At 40.0% G+C, this 15,938-nt stretch overlaps 1 protein-coding gene across 10 annotated transcripts in view; it reads left to right on the top strand.

Annotated features, from left to right (window-relative positions):
* UBE2U (ubiquitin conjugating enzyme E2 U) overlaps positions 1-15,938 on the top strand; it is a 62,072-nt gene that overhangs the window by 27,573 nt on the left and 18,561 nt on the right. For 3 of the 10 annotated variants that reach the window (XM_002715946.6, XM_089300512.1, XM_089300506.1), the window contains 2 exons: positions 6,342-6,430; positions 14,286-14,367. The exons of 5 other annotated variants lie outside the window; for them this stretch is intronic. In XM_002715946.6, coding sequence (XP_002715992.4) covers positions 6,342-6,430; positions 14,286-14,367 — 171 coding nt within the window. Of the gene's footprint in view, positions 1-6,341; positions 6,431-14,285; positions 14,382-15,938 lie in introns of those variants that run through there. 2 more of the 10 variants (XM_089300508.1, XM_089300507.1) reach the window with 2 other exon arrangements.

Raw genomic sequence — 15,938 nt, 5'->3', positions numbered from 1 at the left:
AAGGGTTACTTGAATGCAGACTGGATACCATAACATTTGAACTGAGAACTAAGATGGATGAGTGGTATAGACAGTGGACAAGTAGCATATACAGTGTGAGCACACTCTATAGAGGGATGATTCACAGTTTGGATGGGAAAGAGTGGAACAGCACAGGCGGTCATTAAGCTACACAGAACAGCAAGCAATTTAAAACTTATGAATTGTTTATTTCTGGAAGTTTCCATCTAACACATTCAGACCATGACTGACCACAGATAATCCACAGAGAGCAGCACCATAGATAAAAAGGGGACTACTGTGAATCACATTTATTCCCTGTATTAGCTAGTGTTCTCTAGAAAGATAGAATTGATGGCATATTTGTATAGTTAAATGCAGAGCGGTGTATTAGCGTAATTGGTTCATTCAGTTATGGGAGCTGAGGGGCTGGCATTGTGACACAGTAGGTTAAGCCACCACCTGCAACACTGGCATCCCATGAGTGCCAGTTCAAGTCCTGGCTGCTCCACTTCCAATCCAGCAACCTGCTAAAGCACCTGGGAAAGCAGCAGAAGTTGACTCAAGTGCTTGAGCCCTTGCCAGCCATGTGGGGAACACAGATGGAATTCTGAGCTCCTGGCTTGGGCCCTGATTCTGTGGCCATTGCAGCCATTTAGGGAGTGAACCAGCAGATGGAAGACCTCTCTCTCAAACTCTGCCAGCGCCGTGGAGCAGTACGTTAATCCTCCGCCTGCGGTGCTGGCATCCCATATGGGCACCAGTTCTAGTCCCAGCTGCTCCTCTTCGATCCAGCTCTCTGCTGTGGCCTGGGAAAGCAGTATAAGATGGCCCAAGTCCTTGGGCCCCTGCACCCACATGGGAGACAAGGAAGAAGCACCTGACTCCTGGCTTCGGATTGGCACAGCTCTAGCCATTGTGGCCAACTGGGGAGTGAACCAACGGAAGGAAGACCTCTCTCTCTGTCTCTCCCTCTCACTGTCTATAACTCTACCTCTCAAATAAATAAATAAAAATCTTAAAAAAAGTATATTTTTTAAAAAATTAAAAAACATTTATATGGAAGCTGAGAAGTTCTACAACAGCTCATGTGCAGACTGGAGATCCTGGATGTCAGTAGTGAGGCTCAGTCCAGGTGCCAGGGCCTCAGAAACAGGAAGTCAAGGGTGTAACTCCCAGTTCAGGGCTGAAAGCCTGAGTGTCGCCCAGGGGGCCACTGGTGTATGCAAGTGCTGGAGTCCAAAAGCCAGAAGCTGACATCCAAGGCAGGAACGGATTGTGCACCAGCTCTCAGAGTGACACGAATTCACCTTTTGTGTTTAGTGTCTCCAGATCCCTAGCCAATTGATGGTGCCCATCCACATGGAAGCTGTGTCTCTCCACCCATCTACTCAGATTCGTGTGCTAATCTTAATCTCATTTGGGAACGCCTCCACAGACACACCCAAAATAATGCTTTTCTGGGCTTCTAGGTATTCCTTAATTCAGTAAAGGTGACACTCAAAATTTGCCATCTCATTCATAGGTAACGCGATTGTGTACATAATATAAATAAAATAAAAATAATGAAATCTAAATGAATATATAAAACTTGAAAATTAAAAAGTGAATTTAGCAAGGACTCTAGATATGAGATGAATATTTTAAAATCAACCAGGGTCTGGTGCTGTGGTGTAGAAGGTAAAGTCTCTGCCTACAGTGCCAGCATTCCATATGGGTGCCAGTTCGAGTCCCAGCTGCTCCATTTCTTATCCAGCTCTCTTGTTATGGTCAAAAAAAAAAAAAAACAGTAGAAGATGGCCCAAGTCCTTGGGCCCCTGCACCTTTATGGAAGACCTGGAAGAAGCTCTTGGCTCCTGGCTTCGAATCTGCCCAGTTTCAGCCATTCTGGCCATTTGGGGAGTGAGCCAGCAGATGGAAGACCTCTCTCTCTCTCTGTTTCTGCTTTGTAACTCCGCCTTTCAAATAAATAAATCTTTAACAAAATATCATTTATAACAGCATCAACATGTAGTAAAAGATACATAAGACATCTATACTGAAAGCCACAAAGTATTTTTGAAATTTTTAAAATCTGAGGAAGCAGAAAAATATACAATGTTCATGGTTTAAGTTCTTCCCAGAGTAATTTATAGATTCAATTTCAATCAAAAACTGCTGGTTTCTTTTTGATGAAATGTCTAATCTGTTTCTAACCTGTTTATTATATCTTAGTTTATCTGTCTTATGTTTACATGTCTTAGTTTATCTGAAGTGCAAAGGATTAACCCTCCCAGATAGCTTGGATGCTCAGTACTGGAAAGCTACAATTATCTTCACTCTGATTGGATCTTTGTAGGTCAAGTTCATATCACTGAAATAGGCACTATGTTCAGATAATCCTGAACCCATCAGGCTCTGATTTAGAACCTGGGTGGGCTCAATCCCCTAAGACCATAGGGAACCTACATACTGGAAGAAGATTCAAGTAGGTATTGAGGAGGCAACCATATGTCTGCCATCACAGCCTTTATGTACTAGGTACTTTTACTGGACCCAAACCTTAATGAAAAATTATTGGACAAGTGCAGAGAGATAAAGAGTCTATAGAAAGAACAACTTGGACAGTAACAGAAGTGTGTTATTATATAGTACACCCAGGATTGGTGGGAAATTTCATATCATTTCTGAATATGGGAATGAGTAGAAGACAGGATGAGAAATGGCCACATGATAAAGAGCGTGGGTTCCGTTGAAGGCGCCCAGACTTCATCCTGGAGAGTTAGATAACCAAGCTTCTGCTTGAAAACCTGGAACTGTGAAAGTCTGATGTCGGAAAATAATCAAGAAACTATTTAGTGGGAGAGAAATAGTAAGGTATGTACCTAAAGCCATTGAGGAGACCAGCTGACACTGATTGTTGAAGGGGCCTTAAAGTTGGCTCTTTCCTCACGGGAATTCTTGGAATTCTTACAACAACCCCTGGAGATGAGGCAGCAGACAGAGGATAGGCAATCTACCCAGAGTCACACATCCAATATACAGCGGGGCCAGAGCATTTTAATCCAGGCCAGCTGATTCCCAGCCTTACACTCAACCAAGACACAATGGCTAGAGGAGAGTCGCAGCCAGACATATATTTAGGAATTTCCCCATTAGGCTTTGGTTGTGGCTGGGATGTTGCTTCTATGAAATAGTGCTGCCATGTTCTTCCTCTTCCCTCAATGAACCTATTTCCATCACTGGCTCCCTTTAACTCTGAATTGGTGTCTGCTCTTTCTTTTCTAAACACTTACTTACTCTTTCGGAGGGTTTTTCTACCTAATCTATCAACTTTATGTTGATTTGACCCAAATCTCCCATTTCCAGTCCCAATTTCTCAGTCACACTCTGAAAAGTCATTTTGACTTGTCTGTCCTTTCATCACCTAAAACCCATATCTAAAATTAAACTCATATTTTATTTCAGTTTTGCTTGATGCTTTCTATTAATAGCAAAACTCACTAGTCTTCCAGGCTATCGAAGAGTATTTGACTGTAACATTCCTTCACCTTTCATACCCTGTCAGACAACCAGTGGAGTCAGCTCTTTGGGGGTCTCTTAGAGTCTTCCCTCCCCTTCATAACTCTGCTTCCAAGGTACTATTAGGTCTCAGAGTCTTACACCTGAATTGCTGCATTTATTTCCTGCCTGATCCCCCTGCATTTAGACTCCCCTATTTAATCTACCCTGCACCCTCAAGAACACTCTTGCTCAAATATTGACTGCATAACTGCCTTAGTCAAGAACTACAGATGGCTTTCTATTACCTAATGAATCAAGAAGACTGAATAAACTCTAGCCCATTCTCTGCCTAAATTTGAAGACACTACCTTGTGTCATTTATGTTATCAGAATCCAATGTCTGTAAACTTGAACTTTCCACTTTGGTCAATTTTCTTATCGCTGTCACGTCTTCTCCCAACATCCTCTATATGTAAACAGGCACACACCGTGTTCCTTCTCATTCAAACTGTTGCTAATCCTGTTCACCTGGCCTAGGGTGCCTCCTTCCTTTCACTCAGACCTAAACCGCAAGTGACTCTCCTTGATGACTTCAAAACAAAACTATATGTCCCGCCCCCAACTTCTTCTCTTACTCTCACTGCCCAAGAATATCTGTTATTCTCCAAATGTCTGTGTTAAACCTGTAAGGCTTTATTGTGTTAATATAGAAAGCCATTCTATTCACTAGTTCATGTATATATCTTTTTTTTCCCAACAGGAAAATGAGCTCTAATGTTCAGCTTAAAATTGTGTCTTCTTCTTATTTATATTCATAGTGTCAAGGATTATACTCAATAAATTCCTGGTTGAAACTGTAAGCACATGTATTTTTTATACTGCATATATCTGTATAAACTGAGTTTATCTGAATAATAATGAAATACACTCACTGTTCTCTCATTTGAAAGCACTGTTTCCTTCATAGAATTGAAAATACAAATATTCCCAAATGTTTCAGACATTCTGCTTTGTATATTCAAACTATACTAAAGTTATACCTTTTAGGGTAATATTTTTAATTATTCTGGGGGAAAAAAGAAAGCCCCTGAAGGCTAACAGTTTGAAATTGAACAGGACACCCTTGGGAAGGGAGAGGGGTCATGGGTCTTCGTCAAACAGACAAAAAACAATGGAGACGATTGTGCCTGAAGATGGTGTATTTTTTTTCACGAGACAGTGTGTTGACAGTTTCCTTCCTCTTGGGTCATTGTTGTCTGCTAAACGATCTGTGACAGCAAATTGATCACAAGCTTTTTCATGCAGGAGATATAATGCAGCCTTTCATTTGGTTACCTCCATTGCCAAATGCCGAAACATTTCATTGGCAAATTAATGTTAGTTTAGTATATCATTTAGTAGTGTAAAGCATGGCATGCTGCTCTGGAAGCAATAATAGTAATGATTAATTTATCTCCACCTGGTTTCAGATTTCTACTTAAGTGTGATTGCAAAAGTAGTAACACATTTGAAAAATATTAAGTCTTAAAATTAGGTGTCCATATTGTTATTTAAATAAATAAATGCATTAACACGTTTAGATATTGCCCCATTAAGTTCAAAAGTGAGTCAAATATTTACTTTCAGGTACCTACAATCTGCCTGTAAAAATTAGCACTAATATACTTGTTCTAACTGAAAAGTTGTTTCTTATTCCAAAGAGCTGGGAGCTAAAATTGGGAAACAGATGTAATGCATATTACATTCGGTGTTAAGCGTCTATTTAAGCCAGTGAGTTGATGATCTCACATGTCTGAAAAATAGCTCCAAGAAATGCTTTGTTTATAGAGTGTTGAGAATCTCTTTGTTCAAAACGTTCATAAAAAAATGCATGGAAATGCAGTGATTTAAATACTGCTTTAGAGTTCCCATTTAATAATTTTTAAGAATTTTTGCGCTCCCTTTAGGACATATTAATGTCAGCACAGGGAAGGAAACGTACAGATAGGAGTATTGGAGAAATAGTTGGTTTCCTCCACTCATTTGAAAGCAGCCAGATTTGGTATAAACATTAATCTATTCTGGTGCTTTTATTCTGTTCTCAAAACAAGAAGGAAACAGGTGATTTCACCAAAATGTGTCAGAGAAATTCAAGAAAACTGTTCATTGTAAATGAGAAAATTTACAGGTATAATGCTTTGCTTAAAATTCTTTTGTAATGTTAGTCATGACGGGCAGGTGTCTTAAACCTGTGTTTTTCTTTTTATAATATGCATATGGCAGCATATTTACATTTATTATTGGAAAATTATTTGGGCAGATTTTTCTTTCCATAATTCCCATTCATTAAAATGAAGTTAATATTATATTCATTTCTTAGAAATCTTTATGTATAAATTGGCAAAATAGTCTTTCATGTGATAAGATACTGTTATCTGAACTGTTGCCTCAATAAAATGATTTTTAAAAAGCAAATTTACGCCGGCGCTGCGGCTCACTAGGCTAATCCTCCGCCTAGCGGCGCCGGCACACCAGGTTCTAGTCCCAGTCGGGGGGCTGGATTCTGTCCCGGTTGCCCCTCTTCCAGGCCAGCTCTCTGCTGTGGCCCGGGAGTGCAGTGGAGGATGGCCCAAGTACTTGGGCCCTGCACCCCATGGGAGACCAAAAGAAGCACCTGGCTCCTGCCTTCGGATCAGCACGGTGCGCTGGCCGCAGCGCACCAGCCGCGGTGGCCATTGGAGGGTGAACCAACGGCAAAGGAAGACCTTTCTCTCTATCTCTCTCTCTCTCACTGTCCACTCTGCCTGTTAAAAAAAAAAAAAAAAAAAAAAAGCAAATTTACAAACTACTCACTGTCTAATTTTTATTTATATTTTCAGACCAATTAAGACAATCTCATTTTATGAATACCACAAGACATGGTCTGGAATAGCTACATCAAAGGCCTCAGAATTCTACAAAACTCCATGTAAGGTGATCTAGCCTTATCCTGTGTCCTTTGGAATATATTAATCTGTTATCCTCAGCTTGCCTTGTTTTCAAAGAATAATTGACATGTATCTGCTATGTATGGGTGATAAACTTCTCTATTGGCTTTATGTCCTGGTCATTCAACAACTATTATTTTAGTTCCTGTTTTGTACAGAGCCCTGGACTGAAGTCTGATTAAAAGCCAGGAGGAAAGATAGGCAATTGCAGAAATAAATGATGAAGTTCTTCATCTTAAAGAGGTTCACTTCTCTCCCTTCACTCCAGAAAGCCACCTTCACTGCAGGAGGAAAAAATTTAATGCTAAACACAATTATCCTCCAAGCCAAAGGAAGTATTAAGTAGAAATTCAGCAAGAAAACATAAGAACCTAAGAAAGCATAAGAGCCTATAATTATGTTTAATTAAATCGGTCTAAGAAGAAACACCATGTCAGCATCACACATTAGGAACTAAAAAGATAACATGGGAGAAGCTGGACAACTTTCTGGCTCCATTTCACCGGATCTCCAGAGCACTGTTTCATTATTTGGATGCAAGTCAGTCCTCCAGGCTACACACACTCACTGAAATAGGACTTTGCCTCAGCCATCCTGCTATGACTTCCTAATTCCCACATTCAGTTATGTCTCTTTAGTCCTTTTCTTACTTGAATTCTCATGACTACAGTCTCCTTGACTTACAGACCACCACACATTTGTGGTTTTCTTCTGCCTTCCTCTGCCTCTTACCTTTGCAATAACTTCTTTTTTTAAAAGATTTATTTATTTATTTATTTATTTGAAAGTCAGAGTTACGCAGAGAGAGAGATCTTCCATCCAATGGTTCACTCCCCAGTTGATCCGAAGCCAGGAGCCAGGAGCTTCTTCCAGGTCTCCCACGTGGGTGCAGGGGCCCAAGGACTTGGGCCATCTTCTACTGCTTTCCCAGGCCACAGCAGAGAGCTGGATCAGAAGAGGAGCAGCCAGGACTAGAACTGGCGCCCATATGAGATGCCAGCGCTTCAGGCCAGGGCATAAGCCCACTGCACCACAGCGCCGGCCCCTCCTTCACAATAACTTCTTTCAGTCCTTTCTACCCCCTCTTTGGAAGACCTCTCACACTGTCAGTTCAGTTCACCTACATGCCAGCATTTCCTAAAGCTACATCTCTAGTCCTTTTCTGGATTCTACGTGCGTATTTATAACTGTGTGCTGGACATCTCAGTACATGTATTAAAGACCCCTCAAAGTAAATTCATTATGTTGTCCCTTAGTCCCTCTCTTGGTTAGGGGTAGATCATCATTGTTGCATCTTCTAGTCTAATCCAGAATATTAGAAATTTCCTGGACCTCTTGATCTCTCTCATTAAACCTTACAATTTATCCCCTGTAGCATTAGGAACACTTCCACTCTGCTCCATTCCCATGATCACTGCCTTAATTTGGAGTCTCATTGTATCTTATCTCATCTCATCATTGTGATAGTTTCCTACCATCATGAAAATAGGATGTAGTGTTAAGGCACAAATCAGGGCAAAAAGCAATACTAAGCTCAAGCAATATTTTAAAGAGCAAGTTAGGTCAATAACTTTAAGAAATCACATGTTCTTTGAGCAAGTTGGTCACATAATTATTTTCTGATTATACATTACAGTCCTCACTCACTCACAAATTCGTGCAATGGAAGTTGTTTCAAGGTACACAGGATTTAGCCAATCTATCCATATAAAGGATTTTGTCATTTTCTTTACTAGAGCACATAAATATTTACTTCATTTCAAAGACCTGTGGCTGAGTGCTGCTTGGTCTGTCCAGCAAACACACACTTCCTGCCTACTGCCTATGAAGCGCTCAAGTACTCACGTGGATTCCAGGGGCGATAACCCTTAACCACACAAACGCGGTGTCTGGAGACATTAACTGGCACCCACTCAGGAACGATTCAAAGTCAGAGCCCTTCAACAAAACAGCAGAGAGAGTGTTCCAGGATGGCACTTTCTAGACTAACATGTAAATACACAGGGCCACTTGGAAATCCCAAACTGCTAGACAGCAAAGCAGTAGAAGCACACGCCAAATCGCAAGGAGATTTGAGAATGATTGCTTTGCAATAAAAAAACAATTGAAAGATGGAAGGAAATAATGAGGTACTACTGACAGCAATTCTTTCCTCAAACTCTCTCATTTTGTTGTTCCTACATCTGCCACTACCCCAGAGTGTAACGCAGCCCCCGTTGTAAAAGCAATAGCTGGTAACCGTTATCTCCAGCCCAGAAGAATTTCCGAGACTTTGAGTGTAGCACTTGGTGCAAGATTTCACAACCACTCTGCCTCCTCTTCCCCTATGGAATTGTTCTAAGAATGTTTCAAGAGCTTTCCTCCAATAATAACCAGCACTTAATTAAAAAACAATTAAATGTAAACCTCACATGTGCTGCTGGCTGTTTTGTCTTTTGATAGTTTCAGCTGGATGACATCCAACACTATCTTTTTTTAATGGCCTAATTTCCTGGCAGTAATAAAGATGAAGCTTTTAGATTGCAAATGCTTCTCCAACAACTCAGAAATAAAAGGGAAACCCCTAATAACTTCATTTTCTACAGTTACATTCTTCTCACTGGAAAAATTATTAAACTGTTGTGCCTATTTTTAAAGGCTTTGTCTTTCAGGATAAGTAGTGACATTTTGGTTTGGGGGATTCACTCTTTTCTATATCTTTATGCCACAAATTTATACATGGCTATGGCTGCCATAATGATAGTAAGTTTGTTCCTGTGTCTTACAGTTTACAGAGCATGCTCAAATCTAGTATGTTATTTTTATTTTTTTAATTTTTTTTAAAGATTTTTATTTATTTATTTGAAAGTCAAAGTTACAGAGAGAGGAGAGGGAGAGGGAGAGGGAGAGGGAGAGGGAGAGAGAGAGAGAGAGAGAGAGAGAGGTCTTCCATCTGTTGGTTCACTCCCCAATTGGCCACAATGGCTGCAGCTGCACTGATACGAAGCCAGGTCTCCCACACAGTTGCAGAGGCCCAAGGACTTGGGCCATCTTCTACTTCTTTCCCAGTCCATAGCAGAGAGCTGGATGGGAAGTGGAGCATCCGAGACTCAAACCAGCGCCCGTATGGGATGCTGACACTGCAGGTGGCAGCTTTACCCACTACGCTACAGTGCTGGCCCCAAAATCTAGTATGTTTTAAAAACCACCCCAATCAATCTTTTATTCATTGATTCAACCAGTGTTTATTGAATATCTAATGTATGTCGTGCACAGTAGCATATCTGCCCTGTGAGCTAAGCATTAATATTATTACCCTGTTTTACAAACGAGAAAACCAAGACAAGCAGTAGTTTACCCAAGGTCGCACATGTGAGGAAGAATATCACATACTGGCAAAAGAGGGTGGGTTCTGGAGGTAGATTGCAGGGTTTAGGCCTGGCTCTGCCATTTACCAGTTGTGTGACATGGAGTAAGTTACTTAACCTCTGCATGTTCCAGGTCCCTCATCCATAAAGCAAGAATAAATAGAGGATGTAGCTCACAGGATGGAAGCACACAGTGAGCACTCTGTGAATGTGATTTTTCTTCACTAAGTAGGCCATGGTCCAGAGACTGAAACCAGCTGCTCTGGCCCCACTTTTGTTGCTTTTTCTATCATGACTGTCCTGACTCCATCATAGGATAGCAAAGTTACCTCTGTACAATACAACAGGTAAGTTCAGGCTCTGAAGGATATACAATAAATTCATCAATAATTACATGCTTTAGTACTTAACTGAGGCAATCACATGGGAAAATGTACCAGTGATCCATTGTTCTCTGTCCATCACTATAGAATGGCAACTAAAAGGTTTGGCAGAGAACAAACGAATACATATGGTTGTGGGCAATAGCGCCTTAACGACAGAATATGATCCCCATAAGGAAATGTTTATGTGAGAGGCAAAGCATTCCTTCAGACCAGTGTGCTCGGTAACATTGAGCGTAGGCTTCCTGATGTTTGCTTGCTGTCATCAAGCAGACCAAACAGCCTGAAGCATCATGGGGATGCTTGCTTTCACCCTAGGAAACTTTGATTCTCTGAGTCGTTGAGCCAGCAATAAGAACAAGTCTCTCCGAAACACATTTAGATGCAAGAAGCAGTATCACCTGGTTCCAATGCACTGGTCTGAAGTCTTGACTGCTCATCAGAACCACCTGAGGAGCTTGTAAAAATTCCAATATAAAGGGCACACCCCAGACCAATTACATTAGGTTCCCTGGGAGTAAGACCAGGTAGTAGTAGTTTTTAAAGCTCCCCAGGTGACTACAATGTGCAACCAAGATTGGGAAGGCTCTAGTGGGAAGAACATGATGTCAGAATTCAGAAATTCCTTAGCCCTGCCTTTGCACGTACAGGTAAGAGAGTTTAAGGTAGTTACCAAATTCTTTCTACTTCTTCATTTCTACTGATTGACAAGATGTTCTACCTGTAAGTGACTCAATGGTCAATATGAGATCCTATGTGTGAAAATAAAACCTGCTGCAGCCAGTTGGTGCTGTTGTATTTCTTTGATGTAAACAATCGTAGCAGTGGGGAATAAAAATCTCAGGTCAACCTCTACCAATGTTGGAAAAGAGGTGTGTCAGGAAAAAAAAAAAAAAAAAGAGTACATGCCCAGCCCAGTAATTCCCAGTAATCCTCAGAAAGAACAACAGGGAATCAGAACTTTGCTAGGGAGCAAGAGAATGCCTTCTTACCACAGATTACAAAACCGCTACAGAAGCAAACTGCAATAATGAATTTTAATTTTCAGAGCTTTTGCTAAAATTCTACTCTCTCTGTTCTTCTCTGTTTCTTCATCTTCATTATTTCTTTCCAATCAGCATGGATCACTGGCCATCTTCTCTGTCTAGACAATTGGCTGAGTTTTGGAGGCAAAATGATACATGTCATGATGAACTTTTTGGAGAGTTTACAGGCAGGTGCTAGGAGTCAGATGAGTGAAAAAAAATTTTAAGGATAAAATATGAGAAGTGTTAAAAGTTTGTATGGCATTTTCATCTCTCATGGTAGAGAAAGCAAGGCATAAAATTAGTTAATGATAGAAAACTAGTGGAACTATTTAGGAAAAATGACACATCACTTGGGGTTTCATAATTTACAGGAAAGGGACTGCCCTCTATATTCCAATATAAAATGTAAGGAAGACAATTTCAAAACAATTTGAGGAAAGATATGAATTACCCCTGAAGGGAAGTCTCAAAAGGCAATAGCATTTGAGAAAGGTTAAATTTTGACTGAGAGTCATGAAGATTCCTGATGAGAAGATATTACTCAATCTTTCTTTGTTTGTTCATTGGTAAAGTGGGTATAATAACGGCAACCACTGCATGTCTACTTTATAGGTGTCCAGCACATGGCAAGAATTCTATTGATGTTAGTTTTTATAATTGTGTAAAGGAAATAATGAGACCTCACTAAGAACTCTGGGGAGCTCAGATTTGCTTCTGTAATGAAAGGGCAGAGCGTATATATGAAATATCAATGAAAGAGTATTACTGAATTCTACAAGAATATTTACATATTTGTTCTTTTGTGTGTTTGAAGCAAGAAGGCTAGGAACATTGCTGGTGGAAATCCAGTACTATTAATAAAAGAAAAGAACTATTCAGTTTAAGTGTTTTATCTATCAATGGAAAATACCATGAAGCTAAAGGAGAAGCAGTATATTAATGATTATTACAGGAAGCCCAGATAAGGGCAAGACTGAGGGACCCTGGCTGGTTAAATAGTTCAAGACTGTAAACTCAGAACAATGATAAGGGATAAGGAGATAGATAAGTATTTGTGGGAATATGATCTGACTTAATAGTATATCAAGTAAGCATTACCAGGGCCTTAATCACAGTAGGTTTAAAAAAAATCTTTTGTGATTTTGATTGATGACATAAAGTTCATAATTCTGTGATTTCTGGAAAATACTAATGCAGATCTGAGCTGAATTAATAGATACATAGTGCACAGGTCAGGGGAGGTAGTAAACACTCATGCCCTTGGTATTCAAACTAACTCAAGCTCCTGATCTGGTTCTGGACACATACTGAATAGAAACATCAACAAAGTTCACCACAGAACAGCAAAGATGGCTAAGTCTCTAGAAAATTGTGTCCTAAGAAAAAGTTGAAGGACCTGAGCTCTAATACAAGAAGAGGACTCTCACTCGTGGGAGAGGAACGAACTCACTCAGTTTTGCTCCAGAGGTCAGAACTAGGACCAGAAGAAATTTGCAGGATAAAGATTAAGGAAGGACATTGTAGCCCTTATTATCTGCCAACAGAATGGGTGGTCTCGCAACAACAACATGGAGCGTTTTCTGTTGTTGGCAAAGGATTAATAATTCAGAGCCTGGGTGCTCATCTGTTTGAGATCCTAAGATCTGTAATTTCAGTGCACACCTTCTATTGCAGTGGGTTAAGCTACCACTTGGAACAACTGCATTCCATACTGGAGTGCTTGTTTGAGTCCCAGCTACTCCACTTCCAATCCAGCTTTTTGCCAGTGCATCCCGGGAGGCAGCAGATGATGGCTCAAGTGTTTGGATCCCTGCCACCCATGTGGGAGACCTGGATCAAAGGTCCTGGATGTTGTAGGCATAATGGGGAGTGAGCCAGTGAACAAAAGTCTCTCTCTCTGTCTCTTTCAAGTACCTTTCAAGTAGATGAAAATAAATTTTTTTAAAGATATCTCTTCCTGCTCCAAGATTCTTATTTTTCTACTTCAAGTGTAAACTTGTTAAACTGTGATGTCTGTGATTTCTATATGAACTATTTCAATATTTTGTTATGATTGTTAAAAAACAAAATTTCAGGCCGGCGCCGCGGCTCACTTGGCAATCCTCCGTCTGCGGCGCCAGCACATCGGGTTCTAGTCCTGGTTGGGACGCCGGATTCTGTCCCGGTTGTTCCTCTTCCATTCCAGCTCTCTGCTGTGGCCCGGGAAGGCAGTGGAGGATGGCCTAAGTGCCTGGGCCCTGCACCCACATGGGAGACCAGGAGGAAGCACCTGGCTCCTGGTTTCGGATTGGCGAAGTGCGCTGGCCATAGCGGCCATTTCGGGGGTGAATCAATGGAAATAGGAAGACCTTTCTCTCTCTTTCTCTCACTAACTCTGCCTGTCCAAAAAAAAAAAAAAAAAACCTTAAAGATCTAGTTGGTTTTTATCAGTGATTCATGGATCAGGTAGCGTCTCTTCTAAAGAACAGATCCATGCTCCAGTGTGCACGGCAGGGCAGATGGTTTTTATAAGGCAAGTAGAACAGGAACAAAAAGACAGAATAAAAGGGAAAAAATAGATTGGTTAGAACAGGTTACTTCAGATTACTTTTCTTGTAACCATTAAAGCAGAGGGGATTTCCTTATGCTGCCTGAGACTGACGGGGTCCCTTCTAACTGGTTGCTCGGAATCTCTTACTTTTAGGAAAAGCTTGTCTGTTTCCTTTAAAATTTCAGCTTGATTGCGAGGCACTTAGCATGAGTGCCTCCATTTTGCTTTGGTCTTTGGGGGCTTATGCGGGAGCACAGTCCAAACAATGACCTCCTACAAATTTTATTCAACAACACAAATGATCTATAAACAAATGTCATTATAGTGAAAACAATTTTCAAGTCACAATCTACTTATTTCAAACAACATCTTATAAAATACCAATAAAAGGAAGAAATTTGGAGTTTCAGAGCACTGTAACATGATGTGAACCGTATAATGTATCTTATTGTCACATATCAACTTAATGAGAAGTGAATTATTTTCAACTTTTAACTATTATTAAAGAATGTATGCAGAGCTCATTTTTTCTAATGCTCTCATTTCAGTGCTTAAAGATCCAGAGTTCCTTGGACAGTATTATAAATGGAAGAAAATAGATCTACAATATCCTAAAGAATGGAAATTAAAGTAAGAAATGTTAAGTGCCTTGAATTTATTATCCCATTAACTCGAAATGCACATTATTCCATTTTCTACTACTTAACTGAACCATCAGGATAAACCCTTGGAAATAACAACTGTTGCCTTTTTCTGTGCCTAAGAATAAGGAGAAGAAAGTTCCATTTCTTCCTTTCATGTGAACTCAGGGGGGAAATACCTCTGCTCTGTCTTGGATGCCAAAGATGGAGACAGGACACGGGCCCCAGTGCAGAAAGCTCAAACGCCCTCCCCATGAGTTCCCTTCCTCCCATCCATCTCATCTCCATCAGTGTGTGCCTTAGAAGTAGTAACAACAACAGCAGCAGCAGAAACCGCATATCTTCAGTTAGCTTTTCATCCTTCTCTTACTTCCTCCTCATGCAGGAACCAAATACATCAAATCTAGTGAGGAAGTATGTAGAAAAATATCAAAATAAATTATTATAATATCTTCAGCAATCAATGAGTCTTGGGCCATATGAAAAAAAGGGGACCATAAATCTTTGGTCTCTTGTCCTTTTGAAGACAGTCTTTGTGCTTCACCATGCTGGAGTGGAGATTCCATCTCTGCTCTGGGGCACTGGTTGCACAGTGACCACTTACACAGGGTGCTGTTTGCAAGGTGCTCAGTGAATATATGCCACCTTAAAGCTAGAGAATTGAAGATTCCAACTGTGACATCCCCCTCATTTTTTAACTCTTCAGCTTACTGTTAGTGTCGAGTGAAATACAGGATTCATAGAAATAGCATGCTGTATTTTAAATTTGTGTAGAAATTGAGGTTCTTGAAACACCTGTGAATTTCCCTGCCCTTTAACATCATAGTTTGGATTGGATTTTAAGTCAGATTTTCTTTTTTTCAATTGACTTCTGCAAAAACTTCCTTCAGCTTAAAGCAGAGAAAAACTTTTGCATTAGATACTTTTGTGCTTTCAAGATAAATTATAGGCAGTAAAAAAGTTTTTATTAAGCGGAATTTGAAGGAATACAAGCATGTTTTCATTTTTTGAAGGCACGTTTCAAGTTTCTTATTGAGTTGTAGAAACTCACTTAGAAAATAAGGTTAATTTTGCTTTGACATGACTTCCTCTTTGATTTCCTTTAACAGAACTGCTTTTTTTGTTTGATCCTTGATTCATTATGTAATGCCAACATCCCACAGAACCCAAAAATGTAGGAAAAGTAGGACCATGTCATTTTCAACTTATTCATCCACTTCTACATATGGCTAAAATAATTGTGAACAGTTTGAGTGCTCAAACATTTTTTCAAATACGTTATTTTGAACTTGTAGGTCAAATTATCATGTGCATAGTGACCCTGTCAGAATAAAACCCTCACACCTTATGCCATCTGGTGGTTGATGAGAATATATTATTTAGATCAAATGCTATCTGCTTTTTGTAAATTTTGGTATTGATTAGTTTAAGGATACACTTTAAAAACAGATTACATTTATCTAGATTTTAATGTGGCATAAATGTTAAGTATGTAAACATGTAATATATAGTAAAGACCCAAAGAATGGTGAAATTCAACTTCTTTTCATATAATTATCA

The sequence above is a fragment of the Oryctolagus cuniculus genome, chromosome 7 (assembly GCF_051225735.1).
Source record: "Oryctolagus cuniculus isolate XC-2025 breed Fujian yellow rabbit chromosome 7, ASM5122573v1, whole genome shotgun sequence".
NCBI classification, from domain to species: Eukaryota; Metazoa; Chordata; class Mammalia; order Lagomorpha; family Leporidae; genus Oryctolagus; species Oryctolagus cuniculus.
This window is presented reverse-complemented; position numbering and strand designations above follow the sequence as displayed.